The sequence below is a fragment of the Onthophagus taurus genome, chromosome 3, assembly GCF_036711975.1.
Source record: "Onthophagus taurus isolate NC chromosome 3, IU_Otau_3.0, whole genome shotgun sequence".
Lineage (NCBI taxonomy): Eukaryota > Metazoa > Arthropoda > Insecta > Coleoptera > Scarabaeidae > Onthophagus > Onthophagus taurus.
Genome location: NC_091968.1, coordinates 26,700,359 through 26,719,806, shown reverse-complemented (window position 1 = coordinate 26,719,806; position 19,448 = coordinate 26,700,359). Strand labels below are relative to the sequence as shown.

The following is a 19,448-nucleotide window of genomic DNA, read 5'->3' as shown; positions in this document are numbered from 1 at the left end:
ATTTAATAATAATATTAAATATTAATAAAAAATGTGAAATAATGCAATCTATTCCAACTTTTTTTGTAAAACAAATATAAATTAAATAGTTCAAAAAATGTATTTGTTTCAAATATCGGAAATGTTTTTTTAATTTTTAGTTATAATTTACAGGAAACTGTAAAATTAATTTCTTTGACACTAAAAAAAAGTTTATTTTTAGCTTTATTCTAAAACAATAAGAAATAGACCTGTCAAACCTTATATTTATATAATCAGAAAAAAATAACGAATTTAATAAGCGAATAATCAGTGGTTGTTTCCATTTAAAAAAACGAAAATTGTCATGATATCTCAAAATCTAAAACCGAAAATTTTTTTTTGGCTACGTCATGAAATTCTTTGTAAAAAAGTGTCCATATATTGTCTTAGTTATAATACTCCACCTGGAATAATAACGAAGATAATTGCATTTGTTGGTTTTACGATATTTTCAATTTTGGCCTCTAGCAAAAAAACAAAAGACGATACCGCTTTGAGGTTTTCGGCATTAGCAGTTTCTCGAAAAACGAGATCATGACATCTAAGCTACTTTTTTTCTAACTCTTATAGTTTCCGAATTAGCCTATTCGGACATCGAATTTGAACCACCCTGTACACTTGGTTCACTTCAGGTCGTTTGCGCCTTGCGGGCGAGACACTAAAACCAATAATATACACTATCTTAATATTGATATTGTTACACAACCTAATACTTATTAATAACAAACCGATTTCAAAATAATTTAAATCTATTGTAATGACACTAATGACAGTTACAAAAAAGAATATTTAAAGAATAAGTGACATCTATGATTGAGAAGTGAAACTAAATGTTTTAAGGGAATTTTAGCCATGCGCATTTTATATTTAAAATTGTATGGCGGGAATCGTGTACCCAACACAGAGACGTAGAGTACCGAAAATAAATCCCACTCGTTGTCGGAAAGTGTTCGCGTAAAGTGTTCTCACAATAGAGCGAGTTCCGCGCGTTGGGCGCTCGTTTCGAGTCGTTTTCTTAATTTGGAGTCGTGTGCACCGGCTACGTCTTTTGCTTATTGTTAGTCAAAGAAAGAAATCTAAATAAGAGTAACGCTAAAATAGCAGAGAAAAAAAAATCAAAATTCGAATGAAAATTTTGACAATCGGACGTCGTTTTTCATGGATAATGTCGGCGCACCGCGGGGATTACATGTAAAAAAGGAATCAGCAGAAGAAGATTTTAAGGTAACACATTTTAAGGTTTTTTTTTTTTCGAAAATTTGTATCGAGATGTGGCGCGAGAAGCGCGTGATAATGTTATGCGGAGTTTTCAGGTCGCGAATCGGATTTTGGGCGGTTAAAAATAACTTACTGTTTGGTAATTCGGCCCGTGTCGGGTCTTTTTTTAAAATTTTCTGCCACTCGAAACTCAAATGTAATCCAATCTTTAACCTTAATCTTTAATGACATTTTAAACGTCACTTTTTGCTTGAAATGTCATTTTGACGTTTATTTTTTTTTAGCGCCAAATTTAATTTGATGATTTTTTTTAGGAATTTTCCGGGTTGTTATCGTGAAATTGATTAAAAATAAAGATTTTTAATATCGAACAGGATAATGACTCAAAATTTCGAATCTGACTCAATATTTGGAGGTTTAAAATACGTTTTGGTATCGACAGGAAGTTGTGTCAATAGGAAACGGATAAAATTGTTTTTAATTAATCCTTTTTTTTTTTGAATCACGATTGTTGTAAATAATAAAATATTCAGGATACCATGTTATAGCTATATCGGAGTGTTGGAGAGTTGCTCAGGGTGTGTATATTCGATATGGCACGTTGGTTTAAAGTTACAAATTTGTAAACGAAACCGATCGTAATTCGCCGATGCATTCGAAACGGTAAAACGCTCGGTTTTACGGCCGAAGTGCGTAGATTCGTATTCGAGATTTTGCGAATAACGCATCACCGCTAATGGTCCTCCCAACCCCCCAAACCCCCGATTTTTTCGTTTTCGAATAATACCGATAATTGGATTCGAAATTTTCAATCTGGGGGTGAGGGCAAAACATATTAATTGAAACGGGGTTACGGTTAAATTTCTAGGAATTTCAAATATTACTGTTTATTCGAACCCTAGCAAATTGCATTTCATTCCTAGAATATTTAATCAATTAATTAATACATAAATAAAATAAAATCGTATATAACCTCAATTTAAACGTCAAATTATTAGTGATTTAATTATTTTAATGTTTGCCAAACTTTTTCGATAAATGTCAAAATTATTTTTTAGGTTAATTTTAGTCGTGATTTGAAATGCGCAAAAAAATTAATTTAAATTAAAAAAAAATAGTAAGCGAGGTTCGGATGGTATCTTCGGTTGGTTCGGTGTTGGGTGACCGCGTATTTACAGCGTCTGGGGCCCTGATGGATATCAGTTCCAAGCCATCTGCAATTCGACGCCGCGGTGTTCGGTTGCGGTATCGCGTTTCTAAACCGTGTTAGGGCTCGTGCTGGCTTACATGCCGCATTACTCTCCATATTTTTAGACTTTATCCGTGGACCCGAAGGGTCACGACACCGACAACCCTTTTTCTATTGTTTTATTTTTCTTACTTTTTTACCGCCTTTTTTCAATTAAAAAAAAAGTGATTTCAAAAGAATATTTTGAGGTGCATTTTACTGATAGTATACGATGCGTTCGAAACGTGTGTCAGTGGCGTAGGGATGTAAATAGGGTTGTGGGGGTTTCGTCGCGCCGTATGAAAGCAGATAGAAAGCCGACGAGATGAGAGTAAACCGAACCGGGGAGATAAAGTTTCAAACGTTCTCTAATTATACGTTACAGCGTGTTTTACTGGTCGTATTCCCTTACAGGGCAGCACCCATTAGGTTATCATCATCATCATCGATGCAAACTTTTTCCAAAACTTTTTTTTAACACAAATTTAAGTTAAATTTTCGGCGTCATTAATGACATTTCGATATAGTACCAACCCTAAATAAATTAAAAAAAAAAGAAAACTAACCATCAAGTAATTCCAAATTTAAGTCAATGATGTCTCTATTCTGTGCAGAATTATCGCTCCTTCTTCTCCTTGGTCGTCCTAGACTTCGTTTATCTAGCGGCGATTTATCCCTGGTCCTTTCATTAGTCTATCTTGTTCCATTCTCTCCTTTTTTCCGTTTATGTGTCCAATTGTTGATATTTTCCACTCCACATAACCTTTTTATGTCTTCAGAATTATCTTCATTTCTGCTGTTTCTAATAAATAAATGGTTAAAACCAAATTAGAGAATTGAGGTTATGTCCACTTTAATCCATAAGACGTAATTAATTTGACATTTCAATACCAACCCTAAATAAATTAAAAAAAAGAAAACATAACCAACAAATAATTCCAAATTTAAGTCAATGATGTCTCTATTCTGTGCAGAAATTGTCGCTCCTTCTTCTCCTTGGTCGTCTTAGACTTCGTTTACCCAACAGCGATTTATCCCTGGTCCTTTCATTAGTCTATCTTGTTCCATTCTCTCCTTTTTTCCGTTTATGTGTCCAATTGTTGATATTTTCCACTCCAAATAATCTTTTTATGTCTTCAGAATTATCTTCATTACTGCTGTTTCTAATAAATAAATGGTTAAAACCAAATTAGAGAATTGAGGTTATGTTCACTTTAATCCATATAAGAAATAATTAATTTGACATTTCAATACCAACCCTAAATAAATAAAAAAAAACGTAACCATCAAATAATTCCAAATTTAAGTCAATGATGTCTCTATTCTGTGCAGAAATTGTTGCTCCTTCTTCTCCTTGGTCGTCCTAGACTTCGTTTATATACCTAGCGGCGATTTATCCCTGACCCTTTTCAATAGTCTATCTTATCCCATTCCTTCTTATGTCTGCATTCTCTCCTTTTTTCCGTTTTTGTATCCAATTGTTGATATTTTCCACTCCACATAACCTTTTTATGTCTTCAGAATTATCTTCATTACTGCTGTTTCTAATAAATAAATGGTTAAAACCAAATTAGAGAATTGAGGTTATGTCCACTTTAATCCATAAGACGTAATTAATTTGACATTTCAATACCAACCCTAAATAAATTAAAAAAAGAAAATATAACCATCAAATAATTCCAAATTTAAGTCAATGATGTCTCTATTCTGTGCAGAATTATCGCTCCTTCTTCTCTTTGGTCGTCCTAGACTTCGTTTACCTAACAGCGATTTATCCCTGGTCCTTTTCATTAGTCTATCTTATCCCATTCCTTCTTATATGTGCATTCTCTCCTTTTTTTCGTTTATGTGTCCAATTGTTGATATTTTCCACTCCACATAATCTTTTTATGTCTTCAGAATTATCTTCATTTCTGCTGTTTCCAATAAATAAATGGTTAAAACCAAATTAGAGAATTGAGGTTATGTCCACTTTAATCCATAAGACGTAATTAATTTGACATTTCAATACCAACCCTAAATAAATTAAAAAAAAGAAAACATAACCATCAAATAATTCCAAATTTAAGTCAATGATGTCTCTATTCTGTGCAGAAATTGTCGCTCCTTCTTCTCCTTGGTCGTCTTAGACTTCGTTTACCTAACAGCGATTTATCCCTGGTCCTTTCATTAGTCTATCTTGTTCCATTCTCTCCTTTTTTCCATTTATGTGTCCAATTGTTGATATTTTCCACTCCACATAATCTTTTTATGTCTTCAGAATTATCTTCATTACTGCTGTTTCTAATAAATAAATGGTTAAAACCAAATTAGAGAATTGAGGTTATGTTCACTTTAATCCATAAGACGTAATTAATTTGACATTTCAATACCAACCCTAAATAAATTTAAAAAAAAGAAAATATAACCATCAAATAATTCCAAATTTAAGTCAATGATGTCACTATTCTGTGCAGAAATTGTCGCTCCTTCTTCTCCTTGGTCGTCCTAGACTTCGTTCATCTAGCGGCGATTTATCCCTGGTCCTTTCATTAGTCTGCCTTGTTCCATTCTTTCTTATGTGTGCATTCTCTCCTTTTTTTCGTTTATGAGTCCAATTTTTGATATTTTCCACTCCACATAACCTATTTATGTCTTCAGAATTATCTTCATTTCTGCTGTTTCCAATAAATAAATGGTTAAAACCAAATTAGAGAATTGCGGTTATGTTCACTTTAATCCATAAGACGTAATTAATTTGACATTTCAATACCAACCCTAAATAAATATAAAAAAAAAGAAAATATAACCATCAAATAATTCCAAATTTAAGTCAATGATGTCTTTATTCTGTGCAGAAATTATCGCTCCTTGTTCGTCCTAGACTTCGTTTACCTAACAGCGATTTATCCCTGACCCTTTTCAATAGTCTATCTTATCCCATTCTTTCTTATGTGTGCATTCTCTCCTTTTTTTCGTTTATGTGTCCAATTGTTGATATTTTCCACTCCACATAACCTTTTTATGTCTTCAAAATTATCTTGATTTCTGCTGTTTCCAATAAATAAATGGTTAAAACCAAATTAGAGAATTGAGGTTATGTTCGCTTCAATCCATAAGACGTGGAGAATTAAACGAGAATTAAATTTGATCAGTTGGTGAATACGCGATTTTTAAATTTAAATAACTAAAAATAATATAGCAGTTAAAATATTTTTGAAAGTAAATTTGAATTCGATAAATCTGAATTAACTTTTCGATGCCACAAATGACACTTTTCGTATGACATTTTGAATTAATTTGACATTTCAATACCAACCCTAAATAAATAAAAAAAGAAAGAAAACATAACCATGAAATAATTCTAAATTTAAGTCAATGATGTCGCTATTCTGTGCAGAAATCTTCTTATCCTTGGTCGTCCTAGACTCCGTTTACCTAGCGGCGATTTATCCCTGGCCCTTTTCATTAGTCTATCTTGTTCCATTTGGATATTTGTAAACAAATGGATAACTTCATGATGTATTCTTTATTAAGATAACCTTTAAAGTGAGTCCCAACTTGACGCATTTACCTCAAAAAGTTCGACTTTTAATTCTGACATATTGTGTCCAAACTCGACACATTTAACTTTAATATTAACGGAAATACAATCACTTCCGGTTTGAAACGTCAACGTCAATTTTGATATATTTGTCATCTTCATTAAAAAACCTTTAAAACGAGTCCAAAGATGATGCACTTATCTCAAAAAACAAAAACGTCAGAATAAAAAACGTTAAACCCGAAGTTAGCAATGAAGATAGCAATTTAATTTTTAAATATTAATACCAACCTTAATTTTTTATTTTTTTAATGTATTTGTGAGAAATATTTAGACATTTTATAAAAATTAAGAATATGTCAAAATGATATTGACATTTCACACCGGAAGTTGCTTATATCTCGAGTAATATTGGAATTAAACGTATCATGTTTGGACTCATTTTAAAAGATTTTTCACGACGATTACAAATATGTCAAAATTGATGTTGACATTGTTAACCGGAAGTTGACCATAACTTCATTAATATTGAAGATAAATATGTCGTGTTTGTACTCATTTTAAAGGATTTTTAATGAAGATTACAAATATGTCAAAATTGAGGTTGACATTTTAAACCTGAAGTTAGTTATCATATAATAGACAAATGGACAACTTCATGGTGTTCTTTCATGATGTATTCTTTATTAAAATAACCTTTAAAGTGAGTCCAAACTTGACACATTTACCTCAAAAAGACAAAAAGTTCGACTTTTAATTTTGACATATTTGGCAACTTCATAAAAAATCCTTTAAAATGAGTCCAAACTCGACATATTTAACTTTAATATTAACGGAAATACAATCACTTCCGGTTTGAAGCGTCAACGTCAATTTTGACATATTTGTCATCTTCATTAAAAAACCTTTAAAACGAATCCAAAGATGACACACTTATCTCAGAAAACAAAAAAGTTTGAATAAAAAACATTATATTATATTTTAATTTTTAAGGCATTTTATAAAAATTAACAATAGGTCAAAATGACATTGACATTTGAAACCGGAAGTTGCTTATATCTCGAGTAATATTGGAATTAAACGTATCATGTTTGGACTCATTTTAAAGGATTTTTCACGACGATTACAAATATGTCAAAATCGACGTTGACATTCTTAACCGGAAGTTGACCATAACTTCATTAATATTGAAGATAAATATGTCGTGTTTGTACTCATTTTAAAGGATTTTTAATGAAGATTACAAATATGTCAAAATTGAGGTTGACATTTTAAACCTGAAGTTAGTTATCATGTAATAGCAGTTTTATAACTGGATTTAACCTAGTGTTAATCACTTTTCCCCACTTTCTTTTTATTTTTAATGTGTTTTTGGATCATTTCACATTGATTAAAAAAAATCGTCGATTTTTAAGCCACATGATGATTCTTGAATGTTACTCAAGTTTTTTAATATTTCTTTTGTTAAAAAGGAGCGTTTTTATTATATTAGGAAATCACACATGCATGGATCGGAAAAGTCTGCACCCTTCTGAAATCACTGGCGCCAGTGATGAGTCTAAAAACATATAACCATGACAACATAGATGAGTATCCACAAAAACATAAAATTTTTTAATGTCAAATTTAGGTTATGTTTCATTGCATTCAAATTAAATCCCAATCACGTTAACACATTCAAAGATAACGTTTAATTATCCACATTTAACCTAGAATATATCTATTTTCGTTTCGGTTGAGGTCCTAATTTGTGTATATAGTTATAAAAACTTGTCTAAACTCACCTTAATTGTTAAAACGTGATAGGGCTCTGTACTTGTGATAGCTGTCACCAGTGTTTTGTGATAAAAATGAACAGACACCAAACAATTTTCAATAGTTTGAGCCTGTCTATTCTGAGAAGTCTTACATTTTTAGAGAGGTGAAAACGATAATCTCGTTTTTCTCAATATTTATTATTCATTTGTCGTTTAGTTAAGTTGCATAACGCGGTCCAAATGACACTTTTCGTATGACATTTTGAATTAATTTGACATTTCAATACCAACCCTAAATAAATAAAAAAAATATAACCTCAAAATTATTTTTGGTTAGAAGTGTCAAATAATTTTTTTTTACTTTATTTAATACTAATTTATATATTTTTTATTAATTTGTTTATTTTTTTAATATACTGACGAACACGATCGCGACTACAGTATCCGTTTACACCGCGCGCCGAGACAAGCGCGCGCGATGCGGGGTTTATTAATAACTTCTTTAATTAAAATACGCCCGAACGCGCTGGATGGGGTTAGTTTCGTCGTAAATTTTCCTCATCCGAAAGGAACGAAGGAAATACAGGGAAGGAAGACGTACGGTATTCAATTACCGTTTAACTTATCTTTCCACAATTGGTCACAAAATTCTTATTTTTATTTCTTTTCAGCAATATGCTGAAACTGCAATGAACGAATTATTGGGTTGGTACGGATACGGTGGTGCTACCAAAGAAGATATGATGGTCAAAACAACCGTTAATAGCCATTCGAATTCGAATAGTAATAATAGTTCGGGTCCTTCTTCACCCTCACAAAGCGCAGGTGAGTTATAATAACTTGGTCGATTAAAAAATCCTATTATTAAAACGTGATTGATAGACTCACATGTTGTAATGACTAATTAAACCTGGTTTGATTTAATTATAAACGGATTCTAAGCGTTATTCAATGCCAATGATACCTGCACATACAAAGCTCAGCTGACTTGTAACTTGTGATCTAAAAAAAAAATTCTTTTTAATTAAACATAAAACGCGATGCATATTTAAAAATAAACGAAGAATTTTCAACATTGATTTTGGAAACGAACCGGAAATAATTAGACTAATTGTCATTAGATACGCTAAATTCGAATTGGAAAAGTAACGACTGCTGGGAGGTTCATTATCGGCCGTTTCCAACTATGAAAAACCATCCGGAAATGCTGATGAATCTGATGAATCTGATGATGATGGTAATTAATTGAACTCGACTTCGAATTGGTGCAATTATCTAAATGGAACCTAAATATCAATCATTTATTCTAATTTACGAAGATAATTAAGGGTTAACCAATAAGTTTTCGACGTTATTTATAAAAGAGGGTGCGAAAACGGAAGGTTATTGGTCGGGGGTTAATTGGATTTCCTCGAATTGTGACTTTGGCCAATCCGCCCCTTTTTACCTTTAAAGGAAAACGAGGTTTCAGACCAATAACGGGGGTTAATTTGGAATATTACAACAAAAAAATTTGGGGAAATCGAATTGGGCATGGAACGTGTTGATACCAAAACTAATACAAAATTTTTATTCAAAAATTATATTTCTTTGGCAATAGGGAGAGTCATCGTAGACACGGTGTCGCAATTAATGTCGAGAAAACCAAAAAAATGCACATCAAACTCAAAAGAATAATGAAGAAAAAAAGAAAATCGGATGAACAACTGAAGAAACAAACAGTACGAAATGAATTGCAACCTAAGATAAAGGAAAATGTCAACGAAAAATGTTGTGGTATCAAAACAGACGTCCAGAAGAAGGCAAGAATGGATAACTGAGAAAGCCACTCTATAATAGATCAGATACACAGGATTACAAATATTATTCAAAAGTCTTTAGAGGGAAAGGAAGTCTGCTCTGTAATATTCCTGGATGATGAGTTTTGATAAAGTCTGGCACGAAGGATTACTTCATAAATTGAATAAAATCTTGCCACAACAACACTCTCAATTGATAAAATCATATCTTATGTTAACTATTTAAACACACTCCTCTGAATGGCTAAACAACTCTTTATTATCCAACGGTTACACTTAATCCAACGGTTTTTTAAACTACTCTACTCTAAACCTTATGACTACATATGTGCCAGTTTTTAAATATACACACCACAAGAACCTCCCCACGCCATCTATCGTACAAAAACCGCACCACACATAAAAGAACGCTAACACTCGGCCACCCTGATGTTAATCGCGCACCCGCGCGATGTTATACTTCATAATCATTTAAATATGTGGGTTTTCTTCGTATTCGTCGAGTTGTAGATTCCTCTCCGATTTCTATCTTTGAAGCACTGCGACAAGGCGGATCGTCTTGCTCCTTCTCACTCTCATCTGAGGGTGATTCTTCCTCGGTTTCATCATCCGACTCCTCATGATTTTGGTATATTTTTAATTGCGATACATGGGCAGTTGTGGCAAACTTTCGCTGGTCTTCTACGTCCAAGGTTGCCACTCGATATGTGTCGCTTGGCAGTACGGCGATCACTTCTAACGGCCCTCGGTACTTATCTTGTAGCTTTGTCGGCTCGCCATCTCCCGGCTTCGCGACACGCTTCATAAATACTATGTCACCAACGTTATATTTTAAACCTGAATATCTTTTTTGGTCATATCGTTCTTTATATCGAATTTGTTCTTTTTCGATCACATCGCGTACTTCACGTTGTACAGTTTCAGATGGTATCCACTCGTTCTGCGCGTCTTTAGCTACTGTTTTTAATTTAGCGGATCCAAATTTTGGCAAATACCCGTAAAGTACTTCGTACGGCGTCTTACCAGTGGTTTTGTTTACCGCAAGATTTAAATTCTGCTCTATTTGAATTAGATTCGTATCCCATCGGTCCTCTTCTTCTTTTTCAGTCATTAAACACGGAATTAATGTTCGGTTTACTCGTTCCACTTGACCGTTCGCACTTGGCCATTGAGACGAATTTAGCGTTTGTTTAATACCACACTCCGTCATGAATTTCCGAAAATTGTCCGATGTAAAACTTGTTCCCCGGTCACAGATAATTTGATCTGGAATCCCGAATTGATCAATGAACTTTTTCAATACACGAATTGTCGAAACAGTCTTTGTATCACGAACCGCATACAACTTAACAAACTTAGTCAACGCGTCCACGACCACCAGTATGTGTACATTTCCCTTCTTGCTACGAATTAATGGTCCTAGGTGATCAATGTGAATGCGTCCAAACGGACGCTGAGATACAGGTATTGGATGTAGTTCTCCCGGTTTCTTCCCACTTGGAATCTTTGATAACAAACATTCAACACAAGCTCGAATATGACGTTTCACGTATGATCTCATGCCTCCAAACCAATAATACTTTTGAATGCTCGCCATCGTTCTATCCACTCCGAAATGTCCTTGTCCATCATGGTGTTGTACCACAATACTTTTCCGGACACTTTTCGGTACAACGTAGAGTTTTCTCTCTATTTTTCCCACCTTCACGTTTCGTACTAATCTAGAGTTATCAATCTCATACAATTTTACTTCTTCTTCTTCTTGTCGTATACGTTTAGGCTTTTTAAGAAGTTCAATTATTCTTTTCAGTTTTGCTGCTTCACTAAGGGGTAGTTGCAGATAGCCCTGTGCCAGATCCAACGTCGTAAATAATTTGGCATTCTGTAAATTTTCTAAATGTTCGTCCAAACTGGCTATCGGAAAGTTTTTCTTTATCGTCTGTTGGTTCAACCTCCGATAATCCACCACTAGACGCGGTTCACCCGTTTTCTTTTTAACTAATAAGACCGGACTCGCGTAAGGAGAATCGGTCTTCGTCACGATTCCATTTATTTTCCATTCATTTACAATTTCTGCGATAGTTTTTCTCTCGTCAATGTTTGCGCGATATGGTTTCGATCTTACCGGCACCCCCGAATCGTCAATATCCATAGTAATCGCATTTGTGCATCCTAGTTCCGACACATTCAACGCAAAACAGTCACGATATTCGTTGCACAATTTGTCAATCACTTCGTCCTTTGTTTCACTATCTACCCGGAGCATATCCACTGTTATGGGTTCCTTCGACGGTATTTGTTCCGAAATAGTGTTTATATCACGCACAATCCCAACCACGTCATCCTTCATAAATTGTTTCGGATTCTCACTTTTGTTTTTCATTGGTACAAGTACATCAATGTTCGCTACCTTTGCTTTGATTAGCTGCATTGAATTGTTAGACACAATAACGTCCTCAGCAGCCACCACACATTCGCGTCGCGATCGATCAAGTTCGCTGATTTCACTAAACGGCAATGAATCATCCCAACCAAACACGAGACTGTCTTTAATTCGAGCGTAAGCTAACTCCGGAGCTTCCGTAAAAGATCGACCAATTATCACCGGCACGGATTGAGCGTTCTCTGGAACCACAAAAATGTCCACGTTATTTACGAACACTTCGTCCACCATTACCCGCGCGATTATCTTCTCGCTGCACTTTACTGGTTTTCCCTCTCCGAATCCCGTAAGCTCAATATTTGTTTTCTGCCGATTTTTCTCAGCAACCAAGTGAGCTTGAATTGTACAAACGGCGCTGCCTGGGTCGACTAAGGCCACATACTTTTTCTCGTTCAATAGGATTCGCTTAAAGTACTTTTCAATACCGCTGTTGTATGTCGTTGTTGTATCTTCTACTACACGAATTTCTCTTCTATCACTATCTTCTTTTCTCCATCTGCAATCTTTACGTTGATGCCCTGATTTGTTGCACAAAAAGCATACTGCTTCTCGTTTTAGACATTGTGATGCCATATGTCCCAACCCTCCACATCGGAAACATTTTATACTTTCTGACTTGTTTCTACGTTGATCTTGCTCACCTTCGTTTTCCCCTACGCTTTTCCGCAACATTGTACCTTGTGATTTTGTATTTTTATTTCCTGTGGTTGATTCTCTTTTTTCGTGAACTTCCTTTCTCTTTTCAATTAATCGTTCACTATTTACGATATCCTGGTACAATTCATCTAAATCGCCGTAAGACTTAACGCATAAATTACCGGCAATCACTCTCGAATAAAGACCTCGTAAGATCTCCTCTTTTATCTCGTTATTGTTTAATTGTAATGCTCTGCATAATTTATATTTATCATGATAATACGACATCACGGACTCGTTTTGTTTTTGAATTCGTTTTCGCATACGGTCCCATTTTTCTCCCGTACTAGTAGTTTCGATGAACGTTTTCTCAAATTTCACCCTGAAGTCATCCCAATTTCGGATATCGCCGCTTCGTGCGTTATACCAATCGCGTGCAGGTCCTACGAGATGGTTTCTCGCCGTTTCGATTTTAATACATTCCGGCCACTTATACATCGAAGCACTATTTTCGATACCTCTTATCCATTCTGCGGCGCACAACAAATCAACATCTCCATCGAACGTTGAAATGGTTTTATTTAAGTCAGGCATTATTTGGAATTGCTCTGGTTTACTACTTGCAAGTTCGGCTTTTCTGGTATTAGTCTCGGCTCGCATTTCTCGCAAACATTCGGTCAGTGCGATCAACACGTTCTGCATATTTCCGCCGCCTATTCCAGTTGAATTTTCCGCCATGGTCGATGTTCCTGCTTCGTTTAAATTGAAACAAAAGCCCCCTGTTTCTGCTTTATTCGGTTCGGTGTTGTTTGACGGCAACTCACTATGTGGATCACTCATAAGTCCAGTATAATCTTAGACGTGGAATCTGTCCAGCGAAAATCACTTCACGGTAGATCCAGACGTTTGGGCACTTCACTTCACAGTAGGTCCAGACTTTTGGGCACTTCACAGTAGATCCAGACTTTTGTGCACTTAACTTCACAGTAGGTCCAGACTTTTGTGCACTTAACTTCACAGTAGGTCCAGACTTTTGTGCACTTCACTTCACAGTAGGTCCAGATTTTTTGGGCACTTCACAGTAGATCCAGACTTTTGTGCACTTCACAGCAGGTCCAGACTTTTGGGCACTTCACAGTAGATCCAGACTTTTGTGCACTTCACAGTAGGTCCAGACTTTTGGTCACTTCACAGTAGAACTTATCCCTATCCCACTTCTGATATGTTAACTATTTAAACACACTCCTCTGAATGGCTAAACAACTCTTTATTATCCAACGGTTACACTTAATCCAACGGTTTTTTAAACTACTCTACTCTAAACCTTATGACTACATATGTGCCAGTTTTTAAATATACACACCACAAGAACCTCCCCACGCCATCTATCGTACAAAAACCGCACCACACATAAAAGAACGCTAACACTTACAAGAAGATATTTTAGAATAATGCAGGAGAAGGCGTATTCTAACTTTAAAAAGATCTAGGTTGGAGTGCCCATAAGGTAGTGATATTCCTGATCTTAAACAGAACACCATTGCAATCATGAAGAGGTTGCTGAAAAATTACAATCCTCTATGAACAAAATAAATACTTGTAATATATAAGTAATAAATTAAAACAGCATATACCCATCAGAATAAATGATCCCACATACTAACTCGGCGAAATACCTGGACATGACCTTAGACGCAAGGCTATGCTGAAAAGCCCACTAAGTATTAAAGCTAATATGGCCACTGTAACTGCACACAAGGGCATAAAAAGAGAGCAAAAATACAATTGGTCTTTACAACTGATAATAACATAACGGTAAGAATACAAGACAGAATACAGGCTGCACACAGATGTTACTATACGCACATGAGAATTTTCAAATAAAAAGACATATCTAGAGAGGTCAACCTGAGGATGCCTAAGACCTTGATCCTGGAATCTGACGGAAGCGAACAAAAGCGCTCTTCGGGTGTTTGAGAGAAAAATACTCCGTAGGATATTTGGACCAGTGATAGAAGCAGATGGAATACGGAGAAGAATGAATTTTGAACTCTGAGATTTGATGGGAGGGAAAGACGTCATAGGGTTTGTAAGGTCACACAGACTTGGATGGGCTGGACACATCTAAGTGCTAGTAGAAGTAATATTCGAAACAAAGCACTGAGAAACAATGTGATCTCCACAATGACCTTGAAATAGAGACAGCTAATCAAATAATTCCCAAAATCGCATGACGCCATGAACAATGACTTCTAGTTCTAGCTAGTCTAGTAAATTTGTCTAGTAGTTTGTTGTTGATTTTGTACTTTTTTGTACTAAACCTCTAAATAAAAAACTTCTATTATATGATAATTAACTTCATTAACTTCAATTTTGACATATTTGTAATCATCATTAAAAATCCTTTAAAATGAGTACAAACACGATATATTCATCTTCAATATTAATGAAGTTATGGTCAACTTCCGGTTAAGAATGTCAACGTCAATTTTGACATATTTGTAATCGTCGTGAAAAATCCTTTAAAATGAGTCCAAACATGATACGTTTAATTCCAATATTACTCGAGATATAAGAACTTCCGGTTTGAAATGTCAATTTGTCAGAATGTCAGAATTTGACATATTCTTAATTTTTATAAAATGTCTTAATATTTCTCACAAAAACAAAAATATAATAAAAAAAATAAAAAATTAAGGTTGGTATTAATATTTAAAAATTAAATTGCTATCTTCATTGTTGCTAACTTCGGGTTTAATGCTTTTTATTCTAACTTTTTTGTTTTTTGAGATAATTGCATCATGTTTGGACTAATTTTAAAAGTTTTTTAATGAAGATGACAAATATGTCAAAATTGACGTTGACGTTTCAAACCGGAAGTGATTGTATTTCCATTAATATCAAAGTTAAATATGTCGAGTTTAGACTCATTTTAAAGGATTTTTTATGAAGTTGACAAATATGTCAAAATTAAAAGTTGAAAATTCGAACTTTTTGAGATAAATGCGTCAAGACTCACTTTAAAGATTATTTTAATAAAGAATACATCATGAAAGAACACCATGAAGTTGTCCATTTGTCTATTATATGATAACTAACTTCAGGTGTAAAATGTCAACCTCAATTTTGACATATTTGTAATGTTTATTAAAAATCCTTTAAAATGAGTACAAACACGACATATTTATCTTCAATATTAATGAAGTTATGGTCAACTTCCGGTTAAGAATGTCAACGTCAATTTTGACATATTTGTAATCGTCGTGAAAAATCCTTTAAAATGAGTCCAAACATGATACGTTTAATTCCAATATTACTCGAGATATAAGAACTTCCGGTTTGAAATGTCAATTTGTCAGAATGTCAGAATTTGACATATTCTTAATTTTTATAAAATGTCTTAATATTTCTCACAAAAACAAAAATATAATAAAAAAAATAAAAAATTAAGGTTGGTATTAATATTTAAAAATTAAATTGCTATCTTCATTGTTGCTAACTTCAGGTTAATGTATTTTATTCAAACTTTTTTATTTTTTGAGATAAGTGCGTCATGTTTGGACTCATTTTAAAGGGTTTTTAATGAAGATGACAAATATGTCAAAATTGACGTTGACGTTTCAAACCGGAAGTGATTGTATTTCCATTAATATCAAAGTTAAATATGTCGAGTTTGGACTCATTTTAAAGGATTTTTTATGAAGTTGACAAATATGTTAAAATTAAAAGTTGAAAGTTCGAACTTTTTGGTTTTTTGAGGTAAATGCGTCAACTTTGGACTCACTTTAAAGATTATTTTAATAAAAAAAACATCATGAAAGACCACCATGAAGTTGTCCATTTGTTTATTATATGATAACTAACTTCAGGTGTAAAATGTCAACCTCAATTTTGACATATTTGTAATGTTTATTAAAAATCCTTTAAAATGAGTACAAACACGACATATTTATCTTCAATATTAATGAAGTTATGGTCAACTTCCGGTTAAGAATGTCAACGTCAATTTTAACATATTTGCAATCGTCGTGAAAAATCTTTTAAAATGAGTCGAAACATGATACGTTTAATTCCAATATTACTCGAGATATAAGAACTTCCGGTTTGAAATGTCAATATCATTTTGACATATTCTTAATTTTTATAAAATGTCTTAATATTTCTCACAAAAGCAAAAATATAATAAAAACAATTAAAAATTAAGGTTGGTATTAATATTTAAAAATTAAATTGCTATCTTCATTGTTGCTAACTTCGGGTTTAATGTTTTTTATTCTAACTTTTTTGTTTTTTGAGATAAGTGCGTCATCTTTGGACTCACTTTAAAGGTTATTTTAATACAGAAAACATCATGAAAGAACACCATGAAGTTGTCCATTTGTTTATTATATAATAACTAACTTCAGGTGTAAAATGTCAACCTCAATTTTGACATATTTGTAATCATTAAAAATCCTTTAAAATGAGTACAAACACGACATATTTATCTTCAATATTAATGAAGTTATGGTCAACTTCCGGTTAAGAATGTCAACGTCAATTTTAACATATTTGCAATCGTCGTGAAAAATCTTTTAAAATGAGTCGAAACATGATACGTTTAATTCCAATATTACTCGAGATATAAGAACTTCCGGTTTGAAATGTCAATGTCATTTTGACATATTCTTAATTTTTATAAAATGTCTTAATATTTCTCACAAAAGCAAAAATATAATAAAAACAATTAAAAATTAAGGTTGGTATTAATATTTAAAAATTAAATTGCTATCTTCATTGTTGCTAACTTCGGGTTTAACGTTTTTTATTCTAACTTTTTTGTTTTTTGAGATAAGTGCATCATGTTTGGGCTCATTTTAAAGGTTTTTTAATGAAGATGACAAATATGTCAAAATTGACGTTGACGTTTCAAACCGGAAGTGATTGTATTTCCATTAATATTAAAGTTAAATATGTCGAGTTTGGACTCATTTTAAAGGATTTTTTTGTATTTATTATTATTTTGAGCTTTTTTAATAGATGTCATTCGAAGTTAAATGATCCCATACGAGATGTCGCCCCTAATTAATAATTTACACCAAATTTTTTAGTTTATATCTACTTGTTAATCTAATTATTTTCTTTATTTTAGAGGGATGCGGTTGGTGTAGTAAAATAGTGGAAGAAAAAACGGGAATTTCCGTGGGGGCATTATCATTTTGTTCGGAACTTTGTTTCTCGCAATCACGAAGAGCCAATTTTAAGAAGAACAAAACTTGCGATTGGTGTCGTCACGTTCGCCACACAGTTTCTTACGTGGATTTTCAAGTAAACAAAAATTAATTCGCAAAGATTACTTATTAATTACTTTGTTTTTAGGATGGTGCATCTCAATTACAATTTTGTTCGGATAAGTGCCTAAATCAATACAAAATGCACATATTCTGCCGTGAAACGCGCGCCCATTTAGAAATGCACCCTCATCTACCAAACGTTGATAACGGAAGTGGTTTAATCACGCCCGATTTGTGGTTAAAAAATTGTAAATCCCCCGATAGGGTCTCGATAAGTCCACCTGCGACCTCGCCGAAATCAACGTCGGTGTTTAATCCGAGGGAATTTTTACCGCAAACTTCAAAGTTACCTTTAATAACGGTTGCGCACCCTTCGAAATTATTAGCACCATCTACTTTAGAAGAAAATAATAAAAGAAAACGGACTCCTGTGCAACGAAAAAGAAAACGACCAAATAACGTTTTAGATTTTCCAAAAACAACGTCGATCGATTTACCGCAAGATTTGAGAATACGACAATCGCCACCTTTATCGTACGAAAATCAAAATGATTTAAGTTTTCAAAACGATATTCGTGTTCCACCTCAATTTAATAATCCTAATATTAACTCTAATAATTGTATTAATCAAAATCCACCTTTACCAAATACTACACAAAAACAAACTAATCAAAATATCGTACCACCTGTAACAATTCTAGTCCCTTATCCAATAATAATTCCAGTTCCGTTACCAATCCCCGTACCATTACCTATTCAATCATTTCTCGATGCCGAAAAAACTAGGAATAAAACTAACACTGATTTAAAAGACATTTCTAGTCATAACGACGATAATAAAGCGAATAATTTAAGTAATAATGATGATAAAACGGACGAAAACGATGTTGTTGATGTTGTGAATGGAACTGAAGATGTAATTAATAGTGATAATGTGGAAAATGAGTCGAATTCGACTCCTTTACCTCTTGATAATTCAAATCTAGTTAAAGATGATGTAAAAGATGATTTAAGTAATGGAATTTCAAGACCTCTAAGGAAAAGGAAACGAATTTTGGACGGAGGTAATAAAATTATATTAAAAAATTCGAAAAAATCCGTCCCGACGTAGATCTTTCTTTTTTAATTATAGATTATATCAGTATTTAATAAAAAATATCTTAAAATATCTTCAATTTTATTTAATAATCAAATTTATTCCAAATATCTTAGAAAGGAAAAGTTGGGTCTGATTATAAGTCGCAATCCCACCGCGAGAGGGCTGAAATAATTTGATTAAACTAATAATTTTGTTATTAATAGTGGGAATGATGAGAGACAGCAATAATAAGTATTACCAGTATCATTTTTTTAATTTAAAAAGTATAGATTCCAATTCGTGTTATACTTTTAAATTTGCCGTTAAGAATTTTAAAAGTTGATTGTTCAGAATGACACATGGAAACGTCACTCATAGGAGATAGCGCCATCTATCTCCTAAGCGTCTAAGTGACATTTTTGTCGTTTCATTAAAAAATAATTTTATTCAACTCATTTTGCATTAGAAATAA

General features: G+C 33.4%; 2 protein-coding genes across 12 annotated transcripts in view; one reads left to right on the top strand and one right to left on the bottom strand.

Moving 5' to 3' along the window:
* LOC111417258 (kanadaptin) overlaps positions 1-19,448 on the bottom strand; it is a 49,871-nt gene that overhangs the window by 12,879 nt on the left and 17,544 nt on the right. For 2 of the 10 annotated variants that reach the window (XR_011640179.1, XR_011640182.1), the window contains one exon: positions 3,034-8,749. The exons of 2 other annotated variants lie outside the window; for them this stretch is intronic. The gene's annotated coding sequence lies outside the window, so the exon portion shown is untranslated. Of the gene's footprint in view, positions 1-3,033; positions 8,750-15,644; positions 19,160-19,448 lie in introns of those variants that run through there. 6 more of the 10 variants (XR_011640178.1, XR_011640177.1, XR_011640180.1 and 3 more) reach the window with 6 other exon arrangements.
* On the top strand, positions 868-19,066 carry LOC111417261 (Sine oculis-binding protein). 2 transcript variants are annotated; one of them, XM_023049489.2, is made up of 4 exons: positions 868-1,245; positions 8,419-8,572; positions 17,757-17,932; positions 17,984-19,066. In XM_023049489.2, exons 1-4 carry the CDS (start codon positions 1,180-1,182, stop codon positions 19,007-19,009), a joined length of 1,422 nt encoding a protein of 473 aa, XP_022905257.1. In that variant the 5' UTR covers positions 868-1,179; the 3' UTR covers positions 19,010-19,066. The 2 variants fall into 2 exon arrangements, with proteins under 2 accessions (XP_022905257.1, XP_071051663.1); XM_071195562.1 differs by lacking the exon at positions 868-1,245 and adding an exon at positions 8,251-8,344.